At 47.8% G+C, this 27,146-nt stretch overlaps 1 protein-coding gene across 1 annotated transcript in view; it reads left to right on the plus strand.

The window, feature by feature from the left end:
* The window catches only part of Wasf2 (WASP family member 2), a 66,044-nt gene extending 44,883 nt beyond the window's left edge, over positions 1 to 21,161 (plus strand). Inside the window, exons 2-9 of the mRNA XM_059255113.1 lie at positions 1,472 to 1,644; positions 10,403 to 10,537; positions 11,054 to 11,207; positions 13,871 to 13,988; positions 15,012 to 15,142; positions 17,527 to 17,682; positions 19,536 to 20,044; positions 20,868 to 21,161. Of these exons, the coding sequence (XP_059111096.1) occupies positions 1,515 to 1,644; positions 10,403 to 10,537; positions 11,054 to 11,207; positions 13,871 to 13,988; positions 15,012 to 15,142; positions 17,527 to 17,682; positions 19,536 to 20,044; positions 20,868 to 21,025 (1,491 nt within the window). The 5' untranslated portion in view covers positions 1,472 to 1,514 and the 3' untranslated portion in view covers positions 21,026 to 21,161. The remainder of the gene's footprint in view (positions 1 to 1,471; positions 1,645 to 10,402; positions 10,538 to 11,053; positions 11,208 to 13,870; positions 13,989 to 15,011; positions 15,143 to 17,526; positions 17,683 to 19,535; positions 20,045 to 20,867) is intronic.
* The last annotated feature ends 5,985 nt before the right edge of the window (positions 21,162 to 27,146 follow it).

The following is a 27,146-nucleotide window of genomic DNA, read 5'->3' on the forward strand; positions in this document are numbered from 1 at the left end:
TCTGTGTGTTTGTTAGTTTGGATGTTTTCTTTTGTTTTGGTGAAACAATATGGTGGTTTGCTTTTAATCTCTGCAGTGATTAGCTTGCCGTAAGCATTTTGTATTCACAAGCAACTGTCTGGTGATGAGCTGGCGTTTTAGGATTTGATGTGAGTAAACCTAATTCCTCCTTTTCTTCTTCCTCTTCTTCTTAGGAATTTATAGTTGAGTTTCTGTAGTTGCCTCTGTGCCTTTTAATTTGATGTGAATTTGTTATTTTCCCTAGCACAAAAGCTGTTAAGACAGTTTAGATTTCTTTCTATTTTCCTAAGATATGAAAACAAGACCTGTCCACTGTGACTTGACTGCTCGGCTCATAACCGTTTTCTCCTTAAGTTAGTAATGTAGGAATTTGGTAATCTAAATCTAAAATAATAGCTCCATGTGAGCCTGAAGTGCTGGCATGTCGGGTGCAACCTGGGGAAAGGGATCAGCCACCAGAATGAGAAACAGTAATGGGAAAATTTGTGCGTCTGTTCCAGACACACGCTACAGGTCTTGGCCCAAGTGTATAGAATTCAGTAGAGGAACATTGGGTGGAAGAGAGGGCCAGGGAGTCTTAAAACACGCTTGGCTCAGCATCCCGTTTGACATATTGAACATGTAAATTTTTCCTTGATTTTCCTTCATTCCGTCAATGTACAGACTAAACTTTGGTAGTGTTACTAGATCCTAGCATCTAGTATTCAGTTGTACATTAACAGTCATCATCCAGGAAGACCTAGAGAAATCGTATACAGAGGCTTATCAGTGGAATTACTGTTGGCAGCTGATTTCATTGTGAAGATTATCAGATGAAGGCAAGGCTGCCTTTGTTTTTTTCTTTTTTCTTGGAAAAATAATTGTGTAGTTCAGTCTGGCCTTGGACTCTAGCTGAGAAGGTCTGTGAACTTTTCATACTCCGGCTTCTTATGCCACTCAGATGCTGGGGTTACAGGTGTGTACCACCATGTCAAGTTCAATGCCATGTTAGGGTAGGGGCTCAAACCTAAGATCTCATGAATACTAGGCAAGTACCATATCAGCTAGGTTGCATCCCTAGCCACAGAGGGATGTTTTTAAACCTTGTAACTGGTGACCTAGAATCCGATCTGTATTGGTTGTGGATACCCCAAGGATAGGATCCTATGCCCGCTATTTTCTTACCATGCCTCCTTACCTGGAGGACTCTTATTGGTTAGACTCTTATTGGATTTTGATGCCTCCATGACGTCACCAGTTCAGAATTTCTTAACTTATAGCAGGACTTTTTAGTAAACCTCGAAAAGGTGGGATGCTTAAACTAGAAGGTAGGTAGGGAAGTAAAGAATAAACAGCAGCAACAAACTGTTTCAGACCAGAGCAACCCCAGAAAGGAAGAGGAGAAGACTCACACAGCCAGTGTGTCTGGAATCTGTGGTTGAGTACTGCTTTCCTGTTACTTCTTTTTTAGGTTGTTTTTCATCATTGAGAACATTGCCTGAAGCAGGTCCACCATGCCGTTAGTAACCAGGAACATCGAGCCAAGGCACCTGTGCCGTCAGACGTTGCCTAGCGATACAAGCGAGCTGGAATGCAGGACCAACATCACCCTGGCAAATGTCATCCGACAGCTGGGCAGCCTGAGTGAGTGCCTTGGAGAGCCTGTGCTTTGCCCTCAGGGGTCGTTGGTGCTCTTTATTTAGTTTCCCTCTCCTCCCTGTTCCTATTTCTCCCATCTGCCTTCCCTAGGTAATGTGAAAATATATCCCCTGCTCTCTCCCAAAGAAGGGCTCTGTTTGTGGTTCATCTTCTCCCCTCTACCCTCTCTTCATCCACCACCACCCTCCACCTGCTTCACAAAGAAGCTGAGGGAAGGTGGCAGGCAGGCAGGGCTGCAGCAGAAACTGCAGATGCAGTGACAGAGCAGAATTCTCTGTGTGAGGTGGGAGGTGCAGAGCGGCGTCTGGGGTCAGGAATGCTCCTGTAATTAGATGAGCTGTTCCATGTAGCCTGACTTTGCTGAAGCCTCACATGTGCCGGTAGTCTATCTACCCAACACCCCACCATGATCTTCCCAAAGGGAAGTAAAGCAAGCATGCACTCAACAGAGATTCTGGCTGACATGTCTACCCTGGTACACATTCAATTGTGCCGCAAGCCCCCAGGTCCAAGACCAGGGTACAGATTACTCTGCAGTCTCTGGAGTATGCGGAGTTTCGCAAGCTGTGTGAACACACTGTGACATAAACGGTGGCTGGAGCCGTTCTTCTCTAGGAGGAAGACAGCAGTTAGCCCGGTCTGTTTGGGAGGTGAGGGGAATCCAGATATTTATATGTAATCCTCTAATGGGCTAAATTAATAAGACTGCCTTGGGTGGGGTATTTGCATGTGGTTTGGATTCTGTTCTGAATCAAGCCGATGTTTGCTTGAAGCTGAGGTATGGAAGAGGCAGATGCTTGGACTAGTCCTGCATTTGTCTGGTGCTACCCCAGCTCCCATAAGCACCTCGGTCGAAAGGCCACTTTAGTGATCTTCCTTAGAAAAGGCATTTCAGGGAGCTGGAGAGATGGCTCAGAGGTTAAGAGCACTGGCTGCTCCTCCAGAGGTCCTGAGTTCAATTCCCAGCAACCACATGGTGGCTCACAACCATCTACAATAAGATTTGGTGCCCTCTACTATCATGCAGGATACATTCAGATAGAGCACTCATCAACATAAAACACATAAGTAAATCTTCGTTTAAAAAAAGAAAGAAAAGGCATTTCATGTTTCCAGTTGTTTCCAGCACTCACTGCTCTTAGTGAAGGCTGAGGAATATCAGAAAGCCTGCGTTTCCTCCCCTAGGTAGTGATAGGCCCTACCTTTAAAGTAGGAGCCCAAGGAGACACAGCTCTGTGACCACATGATGTATGGAGTCTGAGACTCCTAAGCCTCTGCCTAGCACAGCGCCAGTCTCAGTTGATCCAGGGCTTAGTGAACCCTGGCTGGGCGTCGTGGAGAGTGAGCCCATTGCCAGCGCCTGTCTTCACAGACCCCGGGAGCAGCACAGCAGCAGTGAAGCCCAGGGAAGTGCAGACCTCGATGCTCCCTGCCTCCTCCCTGCCTTCTCCGAGGCCAGAGAACAGCCTGCTGCTGCTGCTGCTGCTGCTGCTGCTGCTGCTGCTGCTGCTCACTCAGCAGGAGTCCTGCCCCCCCCCCCCCCCCCCCGTGGTTTCCAGCATTGATGAAGGCTGTTGTGGGCCTTCCCTCCCCACTTGTGATGCAACCACTCTTCTCGAAGCTCATCTGAGGGCCAGGGTCAGCTTCTACCTGAGGAAACAAGAGTTCATCACATTAGGGCACTAACTGACCCTCTGCTCATCCAGTGAACATGGATTGGATATATTTTATATGCTTGATGCTGTGAAGATGCAGAAATAAGAAGAGATGGCCCCTGACCTCCAGGAGTTCAGAATCTACCAAAAGAGATAATCTACCAAAAGAGGAAATAAGTTTTGAGGGGAGAGGGGAGAGAGGGGAGCTCGTATTTGTTGATGCTGTTTTATGCCAGTTTCAATGAGATGTTGATGTAATTTCATTTAATATTCTACAAGTCTAGGAAGTTGTATTCCCATTTTTTCAGATGAACAAATGAAAGCTCAGAGACATGAAATAACTTTCCTAAAGAAAAGCCAGTAAGACTCAAGGTACTCATCTATTACTTATTTTTGTATTTACTTACTTTATCCTAAGGCTTAAGTCGAGAGCCTTATGCATGTTAAGCACATGCTTTACCGCAAAGTTACATCCCCAGCCCCAAAGTGAATATTTAAACTTAGCTAAGAGTTATTGCTTAGTCACTAATTCTATCCCTACCAGTAGGGTCTTTGTTGACTTAACCTAAAATATTTTTAATTAAATTGAATTAATTAACTAACTTATTTTTTGAGACAGGGTCTCACTATGCAGCTCAGTCCGGCTTCCCATTTGTGACCCGCCTGCCTCAGCTCCCGAGTGCTAACATTACAGCCGCCCTGTGAAGTCTCAGGTGAACGATTTGCCCAGCCTTCCCCTGGCTGCCTCCTTTCAGTATAGATCTGTCCTGTAACCAACAGTGGTGTGCCTAGAACATACATCTCACCTTTCCTTTCTGTAATTCTGAACTTTGAAATTTTTATTTTGAGACAGGGTGTCATGATGTAACTCAAGCTGGCTTGGAGCTCACTGTGTAGCACAGGCTGGCCTTGAGCCTCCCAAATGTTGCAGCACTATTCCTGGTTCTAATTTGGAATTTTGTTTGTTTGTTATTGAGACAAGGTTTCCTGTACTTCAGGTGGTCCTTCATCTAGACGTGTAGCCAAGGATAACCTTATACTCCAGATCTTTCTGCCTTCACCTCCTAAGTGCCAAGACTACAAGCATACCACCAAGCCTAACCTAGCCTTGGAATTTTTCAAAAGTTTTCCATTAATTTGTAAACAAATTTTTCCTGCTCATCTTTCTCCTCTTCCTCTCCTACCACTGAGCTGTATCCATACATAGCTCTTTTATTTATTTATTTTTATTTATTTGTTTTTTTGTTTATTTTTTTTTGAGACAGTGTCTTGCTAAATTGCCCAGGCCAACCTTGGCCTCAGTCTCCCAAATAGCTAGGATTATAGGTGTGTGCCACTGGCCCTGCTTAATAAATGTTTGAAAAGTACATTTTTTTTAAAATCTCCTTTTGCTCCTCGTGATGGAATAATGTAAATTCTTTGGCCTGGTGTAAAGGCCTCTTCAAGCCCTCTCTTCCTTTCCACGGTTCTGTATCCATCTTCTCCAATTTTACACTATTGAAATAAAAATTCTGTTCAAGTGGAGAAGCGAGGATCAATGCGATGACCCTGTGGTAAAGGTGGTTGCTGCCAAGCCCAGCAGCCCGAGTCTAGTCCCTGGAGCCCCCATGGTAGGAGGAGAGAACCAACTCTCAAAGGTCATCCTGTGACCTCCAAGGGCAAGAATTCCCTGCCTTGGCCTCCTAGTGCTGGGATTAAAGGCGTGTACCACCATGCCTGGCTTCTAGACACTCCCACCTCCATTGTATTCAGTGTGGTATTGGTCCCTCACCCGAGTACTAGATGCCCTTGCTCTTACACAGAACAGTTTCAGCTCAGAGATGACTGGACATACTTATTACATACCTGTATTATTGCATATCCCATAATACAAATTATCTGTTTCTTTTATTACTAAATTACATTTTATTAACAAAATGTCTTTTATTCTTTTACAATTTCATATATGTAAATAGTGTATCTTGATCACATCAACCATGTCCCAGATTCCCCCTCCTACACTCCCCAGGAACTCCCAACATATCCCACAGACCAAGCTGGCCTCAGACTCAGAGGGATTCCCCTGTCTCTGCCTTCCAAGATCTAGGATTAAAGGCATTCGCCACCATGCCCAGCCCCAACCAGCACTTTTGATCAGTATTGTGCCCATCCTGGAGGGTGGAACCCCATTTGAGTCGCTAGGAAATTGTGCTATATTGGAGTTCCCAGCATTATGGGTAGAGGGATGGCACTCTCTCTCAGATTTCAACAAGAGGAGATGAAACGTTTAAAAAATGAGTTTGACCAGTTTATGCTTCCACGTAACATTCCACCTGAAGAATTTGCTAAGAGGCAGTTGGGGAACCACCTGAAGACTATTCTGAAAATTTTTGTAAAAGGAATATACTGGTGGATATTGGGTCTGTCTAGGTAATGTCTGGATGAGAGAAATTCACCTTTGGACTTGGCACTTTTCTTTTGATTACTTAAATTTATTTATTTTTAATTTTACTTTATGTGTACAGGTGGTTTGTGTGCATGTTTGTGTGTGCACTATGTGTGTGCGGTGTCAGTGGAGGCCAGCAGAGGGCATCACATCCTCTGGGACTGGAATTACAGATGGTTTTATCTTCCATGGGGGCGGGGGCTGGAGGAGGGAGGAGAAGGCATCTGTGGTTTGTATGTAAAATGAACAGAAAATTTCTTAATAATAAAAAAACAACAACAAACAAACAAAAAACCAAAAACCTGGGTCTTCTAGAAGAGCAGCCAGGGCTTTAACCTCTGAGCATCTCTTCAACTCTTATTTATTTACATGGAAACAGTCTAATGTAGCCCCGGCTGGCCTCAAACTCATCATATAGTCCAAGGATGATCTTGAATTTCCAGTCCTCCCACCTTCATCTCCCAATTGAAGGACTACCAGCATATACCATTATGATGAAATGTTGGAAATCGAACCAACCCACGGCTCTGCATGATGGACAAGCACTCTACCAACAGAACTAAATCTCTGGCTCTGACTTTATCCTATTGAAATGTCATACTTCGGTTTCCAAAATTACAGTAGTTTTTTACATTTGAGTAATAGAAACCATCAAATCACTGATTAGAATTACAGTTAAAGTTCCTCTAAGTGGGGGCCGGAGAGGTGGTTAAGGGCACTGACTGCTCAGTTCCTAGCACCACGTGTCACCTAACAACTGTAACTCCAAGATCTGACCCCCTCACACAGACACATGCAGGCAAAACACCAGTGCACATAAAACAAATTTAAAAATAAAAGTTCCTCAGGGGCCGGAGAGATGGCTCAGCGGTTAAGAGCACTGGCTTCCCTTCCAGAGGTCCTGAGTTCAATTCCCAGCAACTGTCTGATGGCTCACAGCCATCTATAATGAGATCTGGTGTCCTCTTCTGGCCTGAGGGCATACGTGCAGACAGAACACTGTACACATAATAAATAAATAAATCTTTAAAAAGGGGGCTCCTCTAAGGATGATTGTGACGTCAGTTTAAGTTTCTGTCTCCCGCTGTCCTTCACTGCTGGTTATGTCATGCAGGTGAGAACTCTGTTTTCTGAGATAAACTGAACACCATCCTTCTGAATGGGGTGGGGGTTCCCTGAGCCTAGAACTTAGGATATTTAGTAGTCACACTTGGGTTTTGATTTTGCTTTTGTCACAGGGTCTTGCTATGGTTCCTGGGGTTCACTGGAACTCAAGGGTTCAAGGGATCCTACCCCTAAGCCTTGCAGCCTCCTGAGTAGCTCAGGGAGGATTCCGTGCTGGCTTAGATAGCTGAACTCTTAAGAATGGACTCGTGACTGAGCAATAAGAAAGAAGTTCATTTTAACAGCTTATTTAATCTTTCTAGTAACTTGGTGAGGAGGATAGAATCACAATCCCCAGTTCACAGGTGAGACTGAGTTTGAGAGCTTGTGACTTCCTATGAAGTACACAGGGGCTGGAGAGATGGCTTGGCTGTTTGGAGTATTTGTTGCACCCAGATCTGGCAGTATACTCCTTTAAATCCCAGCACCCCCAAAGCAGAGGCAGGTGGGTCTTTGTGAGTTTGAGGCCAGCCAAGGCTACATAGTGAGACCTAGTTTCAAAAAAAAAAAAAAAAAAAAAAACCAGAAGAATGAACAAAGTGGAACACTTGTAGTTCTGTTTTTGTTTTTATTTTTTTCGAGACAGGATTTCGCTCTGTAGCTGTCCTGGAACTCACTCTGTAGACCAGGCTGGCCTTGAGTTCACTGAGATCCTCCTGCCTCTGCCTCCTGAGCACTAGGGCTAAGGTGTGTGCCACCACTGCCTGGCCAACACTTGCAGTTCCTACTGAAAACCAGAGTTTAGTTCCCTGCACCCACGTGCTGGCTCACAACCTCCTGTAGCTCCAGTTCCAGGGGGTCTGGCCCCCTCAGCTGGCCTCTGTGGGTACCCGCATGCACATGTGCATGCTAACATGCAGAAACATACACGCACACACGTAAATAAAAATAAATATTACAAAAAGTACACTGGCACTAGTGGTGTGCACCGTCATCTCAGCACCGAGGAAGAAAAGGACGAGATCTTGACAAGTTTGAGGCCAGCCTGGTCTAAGAGAATCTGAAACCAGCCAGGGGAACGCAGTGAGACACTATCTAAAAAGAAAATTCTGAGACATAACAACCCAGGTCTTCTGATTTGAGGCCCGCTACTTTTTCCATTTTCCATAGTGTGATTGTGAGTGTGCCCAGAGCCTGACCTGATTTTACAGTGGGGAAGAGGAGCCTGGGGGGCAGGGGGTGGGGTGCGCACATCTTTACTCTCAGCACTCAGGTAGCAGAAGCAGGCAGATCTCTGAGTTCAAGCCCAGCCTGGTCTACAGAGTGAGTTCTAAGACAACCATGACTAGATAGAGAAGCCCTGTGTGTGTGTGTGTGTGGGGGGGGGAACAGGGACACAAAACAGAAAAGAAAAAAAAACAGGAAGAAGAGAAAAGCTGGGAATGTAGCTTTAATTCTACCACTTGGAAAGCAAAGGCAGGTAGATCTCTTGAGTTGAAAAGCACCTTGCAGGCTCTAGAGAGAAACAACCTTGTGTTGTCCATGATTACTACACTAGATAAGAAATTACTTAGTAGAATTTCAAACCAAGATAGTGTGTCTCTAAGGGGCTGAACTTATCCATACCCCACACAGAGATGCAGAGCTTCTGCTAATGGTGAAAAGGCCACTTTACATTCTCTAAACTTAGGCTTTCTGGTCTACACAACAAGTTCTGGGCCAGCCAGGGCTACATAGTGACACCCTGTTTCAAAAAGAGGGGGAAAAAAGTTACTAATTTTGTATTTTGAGGTCCTTTTTGAGATGTTTTTTGTTTTTGTTTTTCTGGGACAGGGTTTCTCTATGTTGTTTTGGAGCCTGTCCTGGAACTAGCTCTGTAGACCAGACTGGCCTCAAACTCAACAGAGATCCACCTGCCTCTGCTTCCCGAGTGCTGGGATTAAAGGTGTGTGCAACCACGGCCCGGCTCCTTTTTGAGATTTTTTTTTTTACCTGATGCCACACTGTTACCATCTTCTCTACTAAGGAACAGAAAATCTGGGTCCTTTCTTGGAGACAGAAAGACAGGTTGGCTTGTATTTTTTCTTTTCTGCGAAAGCAGTTGCATTTTTGCTTTTGTTTTGTTTTGAGACAGCGTCTCACTATGTAGCCCCGGCAGGCCTTGAACTAACAGCAATCATCCTTAGCCTCTCAAGTGCTCAGGTTACAGGTACAAGCCATCATCGTTGGGTATTTTTTAAGGTTGGTTTATTTTCCATGCATAATGTTGTATATTTCTTGGATTTTTTTTTCCCAAATACAGTTTTTCGTTACTTGGTGGAGCAGGAACATTGTCATATCGACAACAGAAATCGGATAGGATCCTCTCCACACAGAGCAGCAGTGCAGCTTGTTGGCCACTTTGAGTCCTCTGAGCTCAGGCATTCCCCTTGGTTGTTGCTGCACGGGACCTTGCAGTCTGCAGTTAGAAACCCCTTATTGACTTAAATTCACCACTAGTTCACAATGCCCTTGTTCTCTGGTTCCACTGGAGAGGTTAGCTGTAGTTCACCCTGAGGGCGTTGCTTGGCCTTTCACACTGGGTTAGCCTAATTCCCCCTCAAATACATACTAAGCTTAGAAGCTTTAAAAAAAAAAAAAGAGAGATCTTACTTTAAATAGGTCTCACAATATCTTTAGGTTGGGCAGTCACTTATGTCTGCCTTTGCTTTGTGAGTGACAGTGAGATGGTAATTTATCCGTTCCTACCTCTTTCCTCTGTTCCTAGTGAGAAAGGACCTTGTGGCTCTGAATAACGATAATGGAGGTAGTTCCAAATTGCTGTTTCTTTGGTTGCAAATTCTCCTTGCATTCAGGGTTGAAAGTCCAGAGCTCCTTTCTTGTTTTAAAAAGCGAGACATTGTGGGAAAAGACCAGTGGTGTGTTGTTTTTTAGGGAGGGCTTGAACGTTTCAGCTTTTCACTTGTTCCCTGGGGTGTAGATTTGAAGGATTGTAACCTAGAGCAAAGACTTTGAAAGTTGTGGGTTAGAGGACGTGAGATGACCTTTGCCCGCTTAGAAGCAGCTCTGCATCTCTGTGTGGGTGTGGGCAAGTTCAGGCTCCTTAGAGATAGATACCCCCTCTTCTTGGTTTTCAGTGGACTTTTGAAATTCTACTGTGGAAGTAATTTCTCATCTAGTGTATTAATCGTGGACACCTGGTAGCTCCTCTTACCTCTCAGTCTGCTCTCCAGCCGTTTTACAAGGTGCTTGACAGACTAGGAGGGCTCAGAGCCATGGACAAAGGTTCGCATCCACTGTCTGCTCTTCCAAGACTAATTTGTTGACACTGCACCTTTTGATTTTGTTCATCCTGCTTTGAATTTCGTGTTTGTTCACAATTTGCCAAGAAGGATCTATTAGTTACGGACACACAGACTGCCCAGGCTATGGCGAATATCTCTTTCTCCAAGGACAAGCATGCGCATGTGTGTTTGGTGGATGATACACTCTTTAGTCATCGGGTTTGTGTTTCTGTCATTCCTATGCACTAGTGACTTGGTCTCTTTGTTCTTTCTAGGTAAATATGCAGAAGACATTTTTGGAGAGATTTGTACTCAGGCAAGTGCCTTTGCCTCCCGGGTAAACTCCCTTGCTGAGCGGGTTGACCGAGTACAAGTTAAAGTCACTCAGCTGGATCCTAAGGAAGAAGAAGGTAAGGAGGCTGAGCCAGAGCTGCAGGCTCTGCTGAGCAGTGTCTGAGAATTCTGCCCCTGGTTTGTTAAAAAGCAAGGGGTGAAGTCAGAGAGACTGGTACAGTTCTGCTTTGAAGCAACATAAGCCTGGATGGGGTAAAGAAACCTTTTTTAGCTCTACCACAGTCCCACACTCCCTTTCGCCCATTCCCCAATTCCCTTGTTCTCAGATCTTCTTTCTCTCAGTACTGTTTTATTACCATAAAAGTACTTGGAAGATTCGTCTCACCTAAAGTGAGGCCTGTGAGATCTGGCCACATAGTAAACCTTTGTGTTGCTTCTTTCTGTTCCGTCATGAAATGGCTGGGCTGCTGACAGCCTGTGGGCCTTCCCCAGAGCGGGAGGGAAAAAACCTGGCTGCAGACGGCCGGCCGCAGCCAGGCACTGAAGCAGCTGAGGCCTCTCTGACTAGTGTGACTCAGTGTTTGCTCAAATAGCCTGTCGTCCATTTCCTACCGCCCTCCATCTTCTCTCAGTGTCACTGCAAGGAATCAACACTCGGAAAGCCTTCAGAAGCTCCACGACCCAAGACCAGAAGCTTTTTGACAGAAATTCTCTCCCAGTGCCCGTCTTAGAAACCTACAACAGCTGTGATGCTCCCCCCCCTCTCAACAATCTAAGTCCTTACAGGTAACAGCTCTCCCTTGTTGGGGACGTGTGTGATTAAAAACACTACATTGTCTAAAATATCTAAAGAAATGTTTCTATCAGAGACTCTTACCGAGCTTGCTGTCTACCCCAGAGGTGCTTGTGGCCACAAAGACAGAGTTCACTGTTTGGTCTCTGAAAGGCATGCAGCATCTACTATAGATTGAAAGTTCACTGTAACATTGAATGCTGCAGAGTTTAATTTGGTAAAAGCAAGTCCATCTGGATTCCATCCAAGGAATTTAGTTATTACAGAAGCAAAAGGACTTGTTAGCAGGCACTCCTGCACTATGGATTCCCAAGGGCTGCATTCTAGCAGGGCTTCCACTTACTGGGAAAACTGTAGATTCCCAGATGTTTGGGCAAGTTAGTGGGACTGGCCTCAGACAGGCTGCTCTAGGCTCAGAGGGGCCTTCCAAAGCATAGGGAGTAATTGGCATCCTTCCCTGTGTCTCTTCGTTTTGGACACCCTTTGGATATTGTCCTTTGCAAGGACCTACCTTGCTGTAGATAGACATGGAAAAGGGAGGTAGCTTTAAAAACACTTAGAGTCCTCCCCTCTGGTGATTTGATAATGCTGTCATCATGCACAGACCGACTAAACAGGAGTAGATAGTGAATATTTATTTTGCTTGTATCCATAAATAACTTTGGAATAGGTAAAAAGTAATTACAAGTAACTGGAAGTGGATGCTTTCTATCAGACATGGGTATACTGCAAAGCTCTGTGTGTGTGTGTGTGTGTGTGTGTGTGTCCCTCCCTAGTGAATTCAAGGACACTGGCCTGTTCAGAGAACCTCAGATAGGAACAGACAGAGACAGAGACACACAGACAGAGAAGAGGCCAGAGTATCTTGCCCTTTGTTACTAGTATATGAAGTAGTCATGGTTGCCCCTGTGGCTGTCATGCTTTAGTCTGATTGAGTTTGTGTAGAGTTGTGGGACAGAAAGGGGTCTGATACAGCAGATGTATGATGGGATAGGTGAAACAAATAATATTGAGATATTTTACCTTTCTGGAAACAATATTTTATTTTTTAGATACAAAATTCAAGAAGAATTAATATCTCCTCTCAGTTATTAATCTTGGTCTAACAGAAAGAAGCAGTGTTGTCTCTAACTCAGAGAAAGATTTAGTTAATATAGAAATTATTAGTTGTCAGAGCCTGGAAAGATAGTTCAACAATTAAGGTCTTCAGAAGACCCAGGTTCATTCCCAGCACTGGCATCAGGTAGCTCACAACTGCCTGTAACTGTAGCTTCAGGAGATCTGACACCTCCTTCTGGACTTTGTGGGCACCCACACGCATGTGTATACATACATACACAGAGACACAGTACACATAAATTAAATGAAAATAAAATAAATCTGAGATTTTTTTTTTTAAGGGAAGTATTAGTGTTTGATTTAGAAGTGTAGTCTGTGTGTTTGGAAAGACAAGTAGAATTGCCTTTCAGGAGTTTTAATTTGTTTGCTTTTATTTATTTATTTATTTGTTTATTTATTTTGGTTTTTCGAGACAGGGTTTCTCTGTGTAGCTTTGGAGCCTGTCCTGGATCTCATTCTGTAGATCAGGCTGGCCTCGAACTGACAGAGATCCCCCTGCCTCTGCCTCCCGAGTGCTGGGATTAAAGGCGTGCGCCACCACCACTTGGCTTGTTTGCTTTTATTTTGTTTGTTTGTTTGTTTTTGGAGACAGTATCTCTCTAGTAGTCTGTCCTTCCTCTGTGCAGTCCGGCTGCCCTGGAGCTTGTTACATGCACCAGGCTGGCCTCAGACTCAGCCTTTTATGTTTTTTTGCATGTGTGTTTCTCCTTGTGACAGGTTCTCTCTACATGGCCTAGGCTGGGCTTGAAACGATGCTTCTCTCCCTGCCTCCTGAGTGCTAGGATTATAGACATGCACCACCTGTCTTGGCTTCCAATTTTGTTTTGTTGTTGTTGTTTTGTTTGTTTGTTTTGAGACAGAGTTTTTTTGTGTAGCCTTGGCTGTCCTGGAACTCACTCTGTAGACCAGGCTGGCCTTGAACTCAAGATATCCACCTGCTTGTGCCTCCCAACAGACCTTGTGCTTTTCATTCAAACAGTGGCCGATGTGTTCAGTAGTTCCCCTTGGGTTGGTACTGGACACTGAGCTGCTCTAGAAGGGAGCAAGAAGTAGCAGTGTGCTCGGTTCCTTGTCTGTGTGTAGAAGAGCAATTATACACACAGACACATGAGTGCACAGGTTTCATATGGGTGCAAAGGCCTCAGTGCTTCCTACAGAGTCCTGGGGAATGGGTAGGGAAGGGGAACCAGTGGTGGAAATCTCCTTAGGTGCACAGTACCCATATATCTTTAGGGAACTGTCTGTGACCTTGCAAATGATTAGAAATAATCAGACTTCCTGCTGCCCTAGCCTGTTCTTACCCTGATGATGCAGATTACTGTATGGGAATTAAAGGTATGCAAAGGTTTGTGAGGAGTGGGGGGGCACTGTTCAGAGCCATTGAGAATCCCATGTGGGAGAGGAAATAGGCAATCGATTTGAATGGCTTCCTGATTCCTTAGTGTAAAAACTGCTAACTGGTTGGTGTTTGGAATATTGGATTTGGTTGGGAGCTCATGTGTCTACTGACAGCTACTTGTCTTCATTTCTATCCCAGGGATGATGGAAAAGAGGCACTCAAATTCTACACCAACCCTTCATACTTCTTTGATCTTTGGAAGGAGAAGATGCTGCAGGACACCAAGGATATCATGAAAGAGAAGAGAAAGCACAGGGTGAGGGGAAAGGGCCTCTGTTCTACACATCAGTAGGCACGATTGTGGAGGGGGGATAAAAAGGAAGCCAGTCTTATGTGAAGTAATTCCAAGTGGCTGCTTGCTTGGATGCCAGGTAAAACTCTTAAAAAAAAAAAAAAAAAAAAAAAAAAAAGGGATGTGTCCACACCAAACACCACCAGGATGAGAAAGTATAAATCACACCAAATATGTGCTTGTTCCCCTGGCACTATTAACAATTGAGTGAATTGAGTGTATTTGGGCTGAGTTTTAGAAATTGACTTTTATATTCACCATTTATTTTTCTTTTGCACCTGACTCTGCTGGACACTCTGCTAGCCTGGTCCTGTCCCTGCCGGCTTTGCAACTCATTTCTCAGAGACAAGCACCAGGTTCTGCAGTATTTGGTTTACAGCAGAAGGTTAACCCCTTCACTAGTGCGTGGGTGGGGCCAGGGGCTGCCTGGTTTGGAGAGATGCTTCTCTCTCTAGGCTCCTGGTACTGTGACCTGCCGGCTTTGACCTCGCAATCCCATTAGCATGGCTGTCAGCAGGCCAGGAGAGTGCCAGAGGCTAGTGCAGCTGCATGAGCTGGAAATCCTTCATTGGGTTTTGTTTTGTTTTGTTTTTTAACTGTTTCCTTCTATCTGCTCCAGATCTCCTGAGCTGTCAGTCCTCATCCCTTGACTGATCTTATGGCACAACAAATAACAAACAAGTGTTTACTAACTTCCTAACAATTAGAGTGCTTAAAGATGTGAAACAATTACCCAGAGAGGTAGCAGTGGCTCCTTTTTGCTAGAGGTGCTTGTGTGTGAGACTGAGCAAATGTTTTGCCCAGGAGGTGGTTTGAATTGGATGGCCTCTAGGTCACTGCAAACCTGGTAATTCTGTAAATTCTGCTGTTATCATGTGTTGTCTAGGCAAATCATCTCATGAGTGTGTGTCCACGAAGATGGGTAGAATTTTAATGAAGCACTTTGGAAAATGTTTTACAAAGGCTTTCTGTTCCTTTTCATTATAGAAAGAAAAGAAAGATAATCCGAATAGAGGGAATGTAAACCCACGTAAAATCAAGACACGTAAGGAAGAATGGGAGAAAATGAAGATGGGACAAGAATTTGTAGAGTCCAAAGAAAAGCTGGGGCCTTCTGGGTAGGTGATGTTTTATAGCAATCTTTGAAGGGGTTGGGGAACCTCAGGACAATAGGCTGTGGCATGATACCTTCCACACCCTTTGAAATCTGGCTGTAGGATTTGAGCCAATACAACTGTATGTCGACTACTTTTAAGTATATCTATCTAGTGATTAAAATTTCTCAATAAGCCGGGCGGTGGTGGTGCATGCCTTTAATCCCAGCACTTGGGAGGCAGAGCCAGGCGGATCTCTGTGAGTTCGAGGCCAGCCTGGGCTACCAAGTGAGTTCCAGGACAGGTGCAAAGCTACACAGAGAAACCCTGTCTCGAAAAACCAAAAAAAAAAAACCTCAATAAGCCAAGAGACTCGGCAATTTAAATGAGGTGGCTGGAGTGGTCTGAAAGGGAAGAGCCGTGGCTTCTAGTGCTGCTACTCTGCCAGAAACCAGTATACCTAAGGTCTCAGAGGAAAGATTGAAAGAGCAAGGAAAATGGTCTTGGGAGCCCTTTGCTTCCAGAGCACACAAGAAGGTTGTACTGAAGAGCTGAGCATGGGAAGGGCGGGGTGAGCAGGGGGCAGGCAAGCTGTGCACATTACCAAAACAAATTTTCAGCCAGTCTTTGTCAGCCTTGGGAGAGAGGCTAGCCAAAGACTGAATGCAGACCTCAGAGTCAGTGTGGGAAAGGTTGCTGGGCCACTGTGGAGGCTATATATCTCTGTGGGAAGTGGGGGATGTCATCCTGACCCATTTCCCAATACCAAATCACACTAGAGGTTTAAAGGGGGAGAATGGATTTAAAGGTTGGTTTGATGCTTATCCTGATGTCTGACCCCTGTGACATTCAAAGCCAAGTCACCAGGACTGCTTGGCGTGAGTGTCACCCTGGCTTTGCCTCTAAAGTCATTGCATTCTGGCTGTCAAAGAACCGCACCAGCCCATACTGGGTGTTGAGGAGTGATAAAAGGAGAGAGCTGAGTTGTTCTTGCTTTTAGGAATAACTCTACCATGAAAATCTTGACTTTTAAGAATCTTGACACTTGTGACACTTGTTCTTCCTAGATTCAGAGGTTTGTTTTATAAGCATGATGAGGACAGTGAGGGGAAAAAAATGGCCTTTCTACAGAGAAACCAGTACTAAGGGTGCCTTCACTGATCTCACTACCCAGTAAGGGCTCATTTTGTTCCACAGTCCCGTCCCATTCTGATATAGACACACGGCATAGGATTAGTGACTCTGAGGCCATGATGCCAACTGTCAGAAGTATATGATGTCTCCCAACCTGGTCTACGGAGCCAGTTCCAGGGCGCGGAGGCTATACAAAGAAACTCTGTCTCAGAGAACAAAACAACAACAACAATTGTATGTCTCATTTTGAGGCTTGGGTAGTAAAGATGAGGAGTGCCTCCGTTTTCCAGGAGGTTTAGAATTGGCTGTGTGGCTGGTCTATTAGAGCATGCTTGTTGGTGAAGCTGTCAGACATGTGTCCAGGTTTGGGGGTTTTTCACAGTAGAGCATCATCTGACAATTGTTTCCCTACAACTCTGTTCCTGGGACCCATTGGATGAGCTCCGTAGAACTCAGCAGTGGTGTGAGGGAGAGGACGAGAAGGCAGAGCAGGCCAGCTCTGCTAGCTGGTGCCCATTGTACTTAGGAAACGTGTAGGCTTCCTGCGTGGTATGCTTGTGCTTGTACGAGGTTTTGATGTTCGTCCAGAGCCCAGTGCTCAGAGGATGGGTTTTCATGCAGCTACCTCTAGCACCTGCCTTAAGCGGCCCCTCATCGTGTGATGGAGGACGTGGTAGAGAAGCCACATTTACTGCCACACGGCAACCTGCATTCATCTTTGGCTTGATTTTGCAATCAAATGCGTCCTTAGCCTTGGAACACTCCAGGGACTTGCCTACCTCAAAATCAGGCTGCATGCCAGTCACGTGTTTGCAACTAACCTGTAGGACTTGGTTTCGTTCTTTACCTTAAGGTTTTGGGATTCGGGTTTAGCTGCATCTAATATTTGGGAGAGCATTTAAAAGAACTGCTGGGTTTGATACATATTTATGTACACACACACACACACACACACACACACACACACACACACACACACACATAGACAGACAGACAGACAGACAAGGACAAAGTCTCACTGTGTGACCTTGACTGGCATGGAACTTGGTATGTATACCACGCTGTCCTCATCACCTATCTTTGCCTCCCCAGTGCTAGAACTAAAGGCACATGCTGCCACACCTAGCCTGAAGTATAATTTTGGTGTAACAGGAAATACATAGGAATCTCCTTATTTTGTTCCTCTCTAATAACTTTTATGTCAAATGCATTCATGTGGTATCTTTTAGCTCTGTGTGTTTAAACATACTGTGGTGCTTTGGGTGTCTTATCAGATACTCGTCGGCCTTGGTGTACCAGAACGGCAGCGTTGGCTCTGTTGAGAACGTGGATGCAGGCAGCTACCCACCCCCACCACAGTCAGACTCCACCTCCTCACCATCTCCTTCCTTCTCAGAAGACAACCTGCCCCCCCCACCAGCAGAATTCAGGTAAATGGCAGAACCTCTGCATCCATCCTGGGTAGTAAAACAGTCAAGAACAAAGTAAGAGTTCAAAATCTAGTTCTAGTTCACTAAAATGACTTCGGGCAAGAGTATGTAGAGCATGGGAATGGCACTTATCAAGTGCTGGCAGTGTTGTTGGAGTGATCTGTTGGGCACACAAGAGGCCCGTGAACTTACTTACCTAAGGCACGTCAACTTTGATGAACTAGCAGGTTGGGGGACCTAGTAGCAGTCTCCTGCTGCTTCGGCTTACTTCTCTGTCCCCTCAGAAAGCAGGAGCTGAGTGTGGTAACAACACAAGTAATCCCAGCAAAGTTTAAGACTGGCCTGGACTCCATGTGAGTTCTAGGCCATCAGGGGAGGGGAACAACCCAGACTGTGTGATTTCCAGTCTGTCCCTTTGGGTACCTATCTGTTGGTGTCTTTGGCCGACTTGTACAAAGGAGTGCCCATGATTGCTAGAAGGGTCTGAGGGTGGTTCCGGCTCCTCTGTTCTCTCTTTTCCTCTCTATGCCTGAGATGCGGGCCTTCGAAGGTGCTCTTCTCTCCCTGGACACCACTTACTTAGTGGCTGGGTATGTTGAAGGACTTAGACAGAAAGCTAAAACAGTGCCTCCTCCTCCTCTCTCCTCATCCAATCTCTAAACCCAAATCTCCCTCCAAAATCACAGTTTTATTTATTTATTTTTCTTAGTTTTTCGAGACAGAGTTTCTCTGTGTAGCTTTGGCTATCCTGAAACTCGCTCTGTAGCCCAGGCTGGGATTAAAGGCTTGAGCCAGCATTCCTGATAGGGGCTTTCCTAAGCAGTAGCTCTTAGTGCAGGGCAGGTGCAAAGGTACAAGAAGAAAACACGGGGTCCAAGACTTGGAAGCTGGAGCCTCTGGGAGATCTGCTCCCTGAGGTGAGCCTTCACCCTCTTTCAGATCTGGGTCAAGAGTTAGCTGGGAGCTGAGCATGCCTTTAATACCAGCATTCAGGAGGCAGAGGCAGGCCAATTTCTGTGAGTTTGAGGCCAGCCTGATCTACATAGCAAGTTTTAGTCCAGCCAGAGATACATAGTGAGACTCTGTCTCAAATGAACAAAGCCCATAATTTTAGCATGTGGGAGGCCAAGATGGGATTGTCATGTATTCTAGGCCAGCCGGGACTACATAGGCTATCTCCATTGGGCCAACTCCAAATAGATTTTTGCCGCCATCAAGTCCAATGAGTATTCAGAGCCAAAAAACAGAAGCCAGTGGATGGATAGGGCTTGAATTGTTTTGTTTGGTTTTTGTTTTGTTTTGTTGGTTGGTTGGTTGGTTGGTTGGTTGGTTGGTTTTTCTAGACAAGGTCTCTCTGTGTAGTCCTGGCTGTCTTGGAACTCACTCTGCAGACCAGGCTGGCCTCTGCCTCCCAAGTGCTTAGATTAAAGATGTGCACGCCCACCGCCCAGCTTTGAATTTTTGTTCTAGCTCTTTCCTGTATGTATTTAGGTCTAGCTCTAGGCTTAAACTGATAGCCACCCATGGGCCACTCTCTCCAGGAGGGTTCAGGAAGGAGCCATCTCCTGGAAAGCTAAGGTTAAAGGGACCTAAGAGATGTCTCTGCAGCCTGCCTGCCAGAACATTCCTCTGATCGTTCCCTTCAGATTCTGCCTGTATTCCTCACATGCTGGAAAGTTCTTTCCCCATGGTGATGCTCATTTCCTTGGTGATCTGTTTTGACCATTTCTATCTGTCTGAGCCAGAGTGAGATGGGAGTCAACTAAGAAGGGCCTGAGCTTGTAGATAAGCCCGCCTCTGGGCAGGTTGGCATCGCAAGAACGATGCTGAGTCTTGTCTCCTTGGCCTTTTAGCTACCCTGCAGACAACCAAAGAGGATCTGTCTTGGCTGGACCCAAAAGAACCAGCGTGGTCAGCCCAAGCCACCCACCCCCAGCTCCTCCTCTGGGCTCTCCACCAGGCCCCAAACCTGGCTTTGCTCCACCCCCTGCCCCTCCACCTCCACCTCCGATGGGGGTGCCGCCTCCACTACCACCTATAGGATTCGGGTCTCCTGGGACCCCTCCACCACCATCACCTCCATCTTTTCCACCTCACCCTGATTTTGCTGCCCCTCCCCCACCTCCCCCACCACCAGCAACTGACTACCCAATGCCACCACCTCCCTTGTCCCAACCATCTGGAGGTGCTCCTCCCCCTCCCCCACCTCCTCCACCCCCAGGGCCCCCACCTCTCCCCTTCAGTGGTGCTGATGTCCAGCCTGCTGCACCACCACCGCCTCTTTCTGATGCCACCAAGCCCAAGTCCTCGTTGCCTGCTGTGAGTGATGCACGTAGTGACCTGCTTTCTGCCATCCGCCAAGGTAAATCCCAGTGGTGGGTCTGAGGGCGAGTACCCTTTCTGAACCTGGGATGGGGGTGCCGGATCTTCACCCTTTCTAGGGAACAGCTTTCCTGGACAGCTGAGAGCTTAGGACCCCAGGGGTGGGAGTGGGGCTTCTCTAAGGATGCTGAGATTGAGAGTTCTTTCTACATTTGTTGAACGTGAATTATTTTTAAGCTGGGATCCTGGAATTCCTTAAAATGAGCATGTTGTATGTTGTGTTTACATACATAACCATACTTTTTCTTGGGGAAAGATCCCCAGAAGAAAATGAATCACTGCCCCAGCGGGCAACTTCTCTGCCAGACTCGGTTGCAACTGTCTTCTCTGCTCTGCTGTTTATGCACTCCCTCTCTGCTCCCCTGCTCCCTCATCGCCACTTCCCTTCTCTCCCAACCATCAACTTCCCTCCCTCCTCCACCAACTCCCCCTCCCTCGTTGGTCCCAAGGGTTTGTTGTGGGTGTTCTGTTGGTGACCCTCTGAGCCCTACTGTAGCAGGGACTGGGAGCAGTCTGAGCACTTGCCTGATGGGATATGGTGGTAGTCTGCCTTCATAGGGAAGCCTGGGGAGCAAAGGACCATGTCCACAGCCAGGAAGAACATGGGGCTTCCTTTCAGAGATGCCCACAACTCAGGGCTATCTGTTGGTTCTGTAAGACCTGTCTTCCTTTTTATCTTGCTCCTGCAAGAATCCTTTCTGTCCTTTACAATCCTGTCCTGATCATCAGCCATTATTCATACTCATTCTTGAGGATTCCTAGGCTAGGGCTGTGCTCCTTAACTCTGCTCCCTCTCCCGCCAGGCTTCCAGCTTCGAAGGGTTGAAGAGCAACGGGAACAAGAGAAGCGTGATGTAGTGGGCAATGACGTGGCCACCATCCTGTCACGTCGAATTGCTGTTGAGTATAGCGACTCGGAAGACGATTCCTCTGAATTTGATGAAGACGACTGGTCGGATTAACTTTCTGCCTGCTGCCCACATTCCTTTTTCTGTCTTTCCTACCTACCTTCTTTGATTCCAACTGTAACAGTCCCATGGGGGAAGGAAGGGAGGACAAAGAATTGCAAGGGCCAAAGCCTTCCCTGGAACAACCAAAGATGTAGCTGAGTGCTTCCTCCAAATCACCATGTACTTCTTTCCCTCTTCCCTGGCCGTGGGCTCTTGAGGGTCCATAGCTGAGCTGATCCCCTTCTCCTCAAGTGACTGTTAACTGTTGAAAGGAAGGAACAATCCTACAGCAGATCCCTTTGGTTGGGTTTCAACTGGAGACAGTGCCTTCCCCTAAGAACCCTTTTAACCCATGCTCTTCCTCAAAACCCTTACATCCTCTCCTGGTCTTAAAGCAATGGGTGTGGCCTGTGTGGACACAGCTGGTCCCTTTTCTGTACCCTGAGAGTATAGGGCAGGCCAGGTGCCCTGGCAACTAGACTGTCAACCCCTCTGCCCCACACTCAGCCCTCTGCAGCAGGTAGGGCGACTTCTCCTCATCCTTGCCTGGATGCCTTTGTTCCTTCCGGAAGGCATCAGGCCCCTAAAGAACGACTCACTCCTTTGCCCAGAAGTGATGCCTTTCTGAAGGCTGGGGCTGTTGCCTTCTTCCCACTCTCCCTCTTAGTGAGTGTGGTGTTCAGGTGTCCTTTGCATGCCCCTCCCTCACCCCATGTGCCTTTAGACTGCACAGCCCAGTTTTAACCTCTGATATTCATGACCAAACTAGCCCTGACACCCAGGGACCTGGGCCTCTGCTGACTGTCAGGAGCAAAACTTGAAGGCGTGGCACTGCAGGACTGGAAGAGAGTGGGGTGCCTTGAGTCCTGCCCTTTCGGGACACTCAGGCCAAGATGAGGAGTGATGCTCAAGGTCACACAGACAGTGACAGGGCAAGAGCCCAGGCTTCCCGTTTCCAAGTCACCTGTGTTTTCTGGGACCAAATAATGAGCACCTGCTGGAGTCTGGGCAAAGCAGCCCTGCTCCGTTTTACTGCAGCCCTCCCGAATGCAGGGTCTCATTTGGAGGGCTTGCAGTCTGTGCCAGCCCCACGAGTACAACCTGGACACTCAAAGACCTCCCTTGTAACCGTTTATCCCCCTTTCTATCTCCAGCCAGTCATGTGGCATGGAGCTGTGCTGGGGAAGCAGAGTAGAGAGGAGGAGGAGGAGGAGGAGGAGGAGGAGGAGGAGGAGGAGGAGGAGGGAGGGCGGCAGCCCTGGCAGGTGCAGGCTTCAGCTCACTGCAGCTCCTCCTCCTCCTCTCCTTTCCCCGATTTCAGCAAAGGTTCTGCCAGCTGTAGAAACTTCAGTCCCTCAGGCTGGCAGCCGCAGCAGGTACCTGCCTGGGGGGGGCCCGGCAGCCATGAAGAAGGCTGAAAGGCAGAAGGACATGGGGTCTTCTTCCTGGCTCCCCACCTCACTGCATGGTGATGTTGGCTCCCCCTTTACCCTCCTTTCCCAGAACTAATACACCGGTGCTATTATTCAGGAAAAAACTGGTCAGCTTTGGCCAACAGCAAGGTTTCTTCTCTGCCCCAACTATGGTGTGGCCTCTTGTGCTGAAATCCGCTGGATTCTCTGGCTTCAGAGCCTGAAACAAAGAGAAACAGGATCTGTCTCTACCCAGCACAGCAAATGGCTGTAGTAATTGCCAAAGCCCTCATAAACCCCTCCGGCTTGAGGAGAGCGCAATCACGGGCACTGACTGCAGCCTGCTTGCTCCGCACCTCCCTCTGCCTCCTTCTTAACTGAGGTGGTGAGCACGCAGGTGCCAGCGGGCCCTCCTGCTGTGGCTGCTCCAGAGTGCCCTGTCTGTCCCGTCCCCTCCCCCGCCCCGCGCCTGGCACAGGGCTTGGCACTCCATGCTGCACATGTTTCCCACCCTGTGTTTGAGAAGCTGAAGGTGCCTTCATCAGAACCTTAAAATGGCTGTTGACCCCGGCTGCAGCCCAGCAGGGGCTGGAGAGGCAGGGGAGGGCAGTGGTCCTTCCAAATACAAGTCCTGGGGCTTGGCCAGGACGGGGTTTGTGCCTAATGGTTCTGACTAAATGACTCCCCTCCTCCTGCTCTCCGGGAAAAGGGAGCCAGAGGCACTCACTGTGGTTCTGTTCCGACCTTGAAGGGGCGGTATTGGCCTGGCTTCTGGAATGGACAGAGTCCACCAGGAAAGACTGGGGGCGGGAGGAGATGGGGAGGGGCCCTGTCTGCGGAAGGTAGGATTAGATCATTAGCTCAGTGACCTCCTAGGGTTTCGATGTGCTGTGTTCTCATCCTACAGCTGGTTTGGTAATGATCTGCAAGTCCCGGAGAGCAGCAGCACAGCTCTGCCTGACGCTCTCATTAAAATCCATGCAGCCAAGCTCTGCTTTGTAGCAGCCGGCCTTGCGGAGCCTCCTCAGCTTGGGGGGCTGGGGACCCAGTCAGCTGAGAGGTCCTCTAGGCTCTACTTAGGCTTACGTGTACAAAAAAATTAAAACATGCTCCTTTAAACCCAGAGCCCTTTAAAATAATAAAGGACCCAGTGCAGATAGGTGTGTTTATGGAATCCTGTAATTGTAGAATACAAAGTCTAGTGGTTATTTAAACTGGGCTGAGGCTGCTAAGAGTATAAAGCAGTGTCCCATAAGGACTCTTAAGTGCAGAAGCCAAGGAGCCACCTCCCTTCCTGGTCTGCCTAGCCCAGGGGGCCTGCCCCCATTCCTGTGGCCCAGGGGCCCAGAAGTGACTTGTGGCTTTGCCTTGGTCGTGAGATGATTTCATTCCAAGGGTGGGGGTGGGGGGGGATCCCTTGGAGGCTTGGAGCAGCTGGCCCAAGTTCCAGCTCGCCTCCAGTGGAAGCTCAGGCGCCCTCAGAAACGACCCTGGCCAATGTCACCGCAGAGCTGAGACGGTGTTGTCAGGGCTAATGTGAAATCTCTTCCCGTGGCGCCGATCCTCCGACTCTACAGCGCCAGCTTGGACAGATTGAGGTCTCTGTGGCTTTGGTGACCCTGCTTAAGCATTCCCACCGTGTCCCTGCTCTGCACTAGGACTGCCTCCTGCTGCGGCCCCTTACTTGACCTCGGCCTGGGGAGGGAGGCAGTGTGCCAGGGCCAGGCGCTCCAGTTCAGGAGATATGTCAGCCTTCTTGGGGGGCATCGAGCTTTGAGCTTGGCCAGTGCCCATCCGACCTGGGACCAGGTGTTGCACAGAGAATGCCTTCTCCTGAGCTTCCTGCCACATTCACTTTAACAGGGCCTCAGTGATGGCCAGGAACAGTTCTGTTTCTGTATTAACTTGATTCAGTTAATTCACTTGAGAAACTAACCAATTTTTACTCTCTGCCTAGAATGATGTACACCTAGAAGAGAAAGCGATCATGCTCCCAAAGTGCCTTGTTTTCTCTGATATAAATATATTTATAAGGACATATTCCAATAGGTTTTTGGGTGTGTTTCCCACATCAAGATTTTGTGAGCTAATAATATATAGTGGGGATACTGTCTGAAAATAGACCCCTTTCTCCTAAAAGTTGGGAGATCAGAGTAGTAAAAGAAGCCACCCCTCACAGTGGCCCTTTTTTTCTGCCCTTTTCATACCAGTAAAAGAACATCCACAGGCTGGGTGTGGTGGCACATGCCTTTAATCCCAGCACTTGGGAGGCAGAGGCAGGCGGGTCTGTGAGATAGATCTAGGACAGCCTGGTCTACAAAGCAAGTTCCAGGACAGCCAGGGCTGTTATACAAGGAAACTCTGTCTCTAAACAAACAAATTCGGGCGGTAGTGGTGCACGCCTTTAATCCCAGCACTTGGGAGGCAGAGGCAGGCGGATCTGTGTGAGTTCGAGGCCAGCCTGGTCTACAGAGCGAGATCCAGGAAAGGCACCAAAACTACACAGAGAAACCCTGTCTCGAAACCCCCCCCCCCAAAAAAAAAAAAAAAAAACCGGCCACTTTTTTGAGACAGTGTTTCAGATAGACCAAGCTGCCTTGAACTTGCTACGCAGCTGAAACTGGTCTTGAACACCTGATCCCCCTGCCTCAGCCTCCTAAGTTCAGGGATGATAGGCATTTAATGCCTGGCTAGAACAATTTTTTTCTTTTTTCTTTTTTTTTTTTTTTTAAAGTTTTCCAAGTCTGGTTTCTTTTGTTTCTTTGTCAGGCTCATTGTGTGTACCATATTTGTACTTCAGTGCCCTGAAGGTTCCATGTAACTTTTATGTATACACATGAATAGTTTAAATGCCAACATTTTCAATAATTTGATAAAAGTCTTCATAGCCACTCAGTCACCTCTGGTATATGTTTGTGTGTGTGTGTGTGTGTGTTTCATGGGAGGAGGGTCAGAAGAGGCAGCCCTGAGGGCCACAGGTGGTTAAGGGAGCTCTGTAAGGGGTCTGTCATGGGTGGGCTCCAAGGGCAAGAGGCTTCTAGCTGGTTTGTAGGCACAGGGCCCTTGTGGGAGGACAGCCCTAGAGCTGGCTGCCCACAGCTTCTTGCACCAGGCAGGAGAGGTGCACACACTGAATGCTGATGCTGCCTCCCAACATCTGGCGGGCATCTTGTCTGCCTCTCAGACCCCAGCAACTTACCTTAAATAGAACAGTTTACAATGGGGTCCGGAAAAAAAGGTTTAGGCTGTTCCACGCCCCCTCTTTTGCTTGTTTGAGGAAGAATGAGGGGGCTGGGTTTGCATTCTGGACCCCCCCCCCCCAAAAAAAAAAAATAACCTACCCAGGAAGCAAGGGTTATTCGGAGCACAGCTGCTGTGGGTTACTGTCCCTGGGGGTAACTTATGAGCAGACACCCAGTTCCGGGCCCAGCAGACACAGTGGGGTGGCCCGGGGGAGACGGGAGGGAGAAGGGTCGGCGGCACAGTGGGTCACCACGCCTGCTGTTCGCAGAGAGTCACCCACAGGCCTCCTGGGAGAGGGGGCAGAAGTTTTGAATTGTCAGCAAGTGCTGCGCCAGCCGCTCTGAGCTCATCGCTGGAGGTGGGGTGCCGGGGAGGGGGCGCGGAGCCCCTCGCTCCCCTCCTGTGCGGCCTGTGTTTAGTCAGCACTTGGCTGCTGGAGCTGGTGACTGACAGGCAGCCAGACGCCCGCCCTGGCAGAAGACAAAATGGTGTCGGAGCCGCCCTTGGAGGGACGGCAGGGAAGGAGTGTTCTGGGAAGAGGAGGCCCGCGCGCCTGGATGCCGGTCCGCTACTGCCACCCGGAAACCCTCACCCTGTGCGGTTCACCTCCTGGAACTATTCATCCTCGGGAAAATGGGCATTTACTGAGCGCCCACTACCTGCTGCTCTAGGCAGCATATACTTGGTGTTGATCTTTAAAGGCACCAACCGGTAGGTACCCCGTTTGACAAGAGAGGTGAAGTGAGTTACCTGCACCCTGCCTGCCATGCCATTTACACGGCTTAACAACCGCCATCCAGCAGCAGGGTGGGGAGTGCCCGTGTCTAAGGTTTCAGCCCTTATCCGCCTCACCCACTCCTCCCATGCTCAGTTTTACAGGTGCAATAACAGGTGAGGGGTAGTTTTGCTCTTTGAAGTTAAGCAAGCTTGACTGAGGGAGGGCCCAGCCGTCTTCGACCTTTGGCGGGGAAGTAGCCTTTGCCCTTGGCTGCTTAGGAACAACGTGGATTCCACGAGTATGGGCTCCACGTGGGCGTACCCTGCCCTGTTCACACATGCACATGTTCATTTACACACATTTTCCATGAGCGGCACACAGTCCAGGCCCAGGAACACATGCACACATTGTGTACAGAGCTCTGCTCTGCAAAACAAGGACACAAGTCAGCATACAGCTACAGGAGCTGGCGTAATTGCAGGCCATCTAACAGTCCTCCAGAGCCATGGTGCTGGCTGGCTGCCTCGGCCAGTTGCTCACTGCCCCCTCCTGGCCACCTTTTCACCCGGGCAACCTGGCACCATTTCCTGAAGTTCTGCTCAGGGTGATTGGCAACCAGTTTCCACCTAGATCATTGATTGGGTCAGGAACAATTTCTGCCCACCCCGCAAGGCCAGGGTTGGGGGCGGGGGCACCAGAGGAGGCTCTTGAAGTCCAAGGACACAAACAGCCTGAACATCCTGAGGAATCAGGATTGCAG

This window comes from Peromyscus eremicus, chromosome 2, assembly GCF_949786415.1.
Source record: "Peromyscus eremicus chromosome 2, PerEre_H2_v1, whole genome shotgun sequence".
Taxonomy (NCBI): Eukaryota; Metazoa; Chordata; class Mammalia; order Rodentia; family Cricetidae; genus Peromyscus; species Peromyscus eremicus.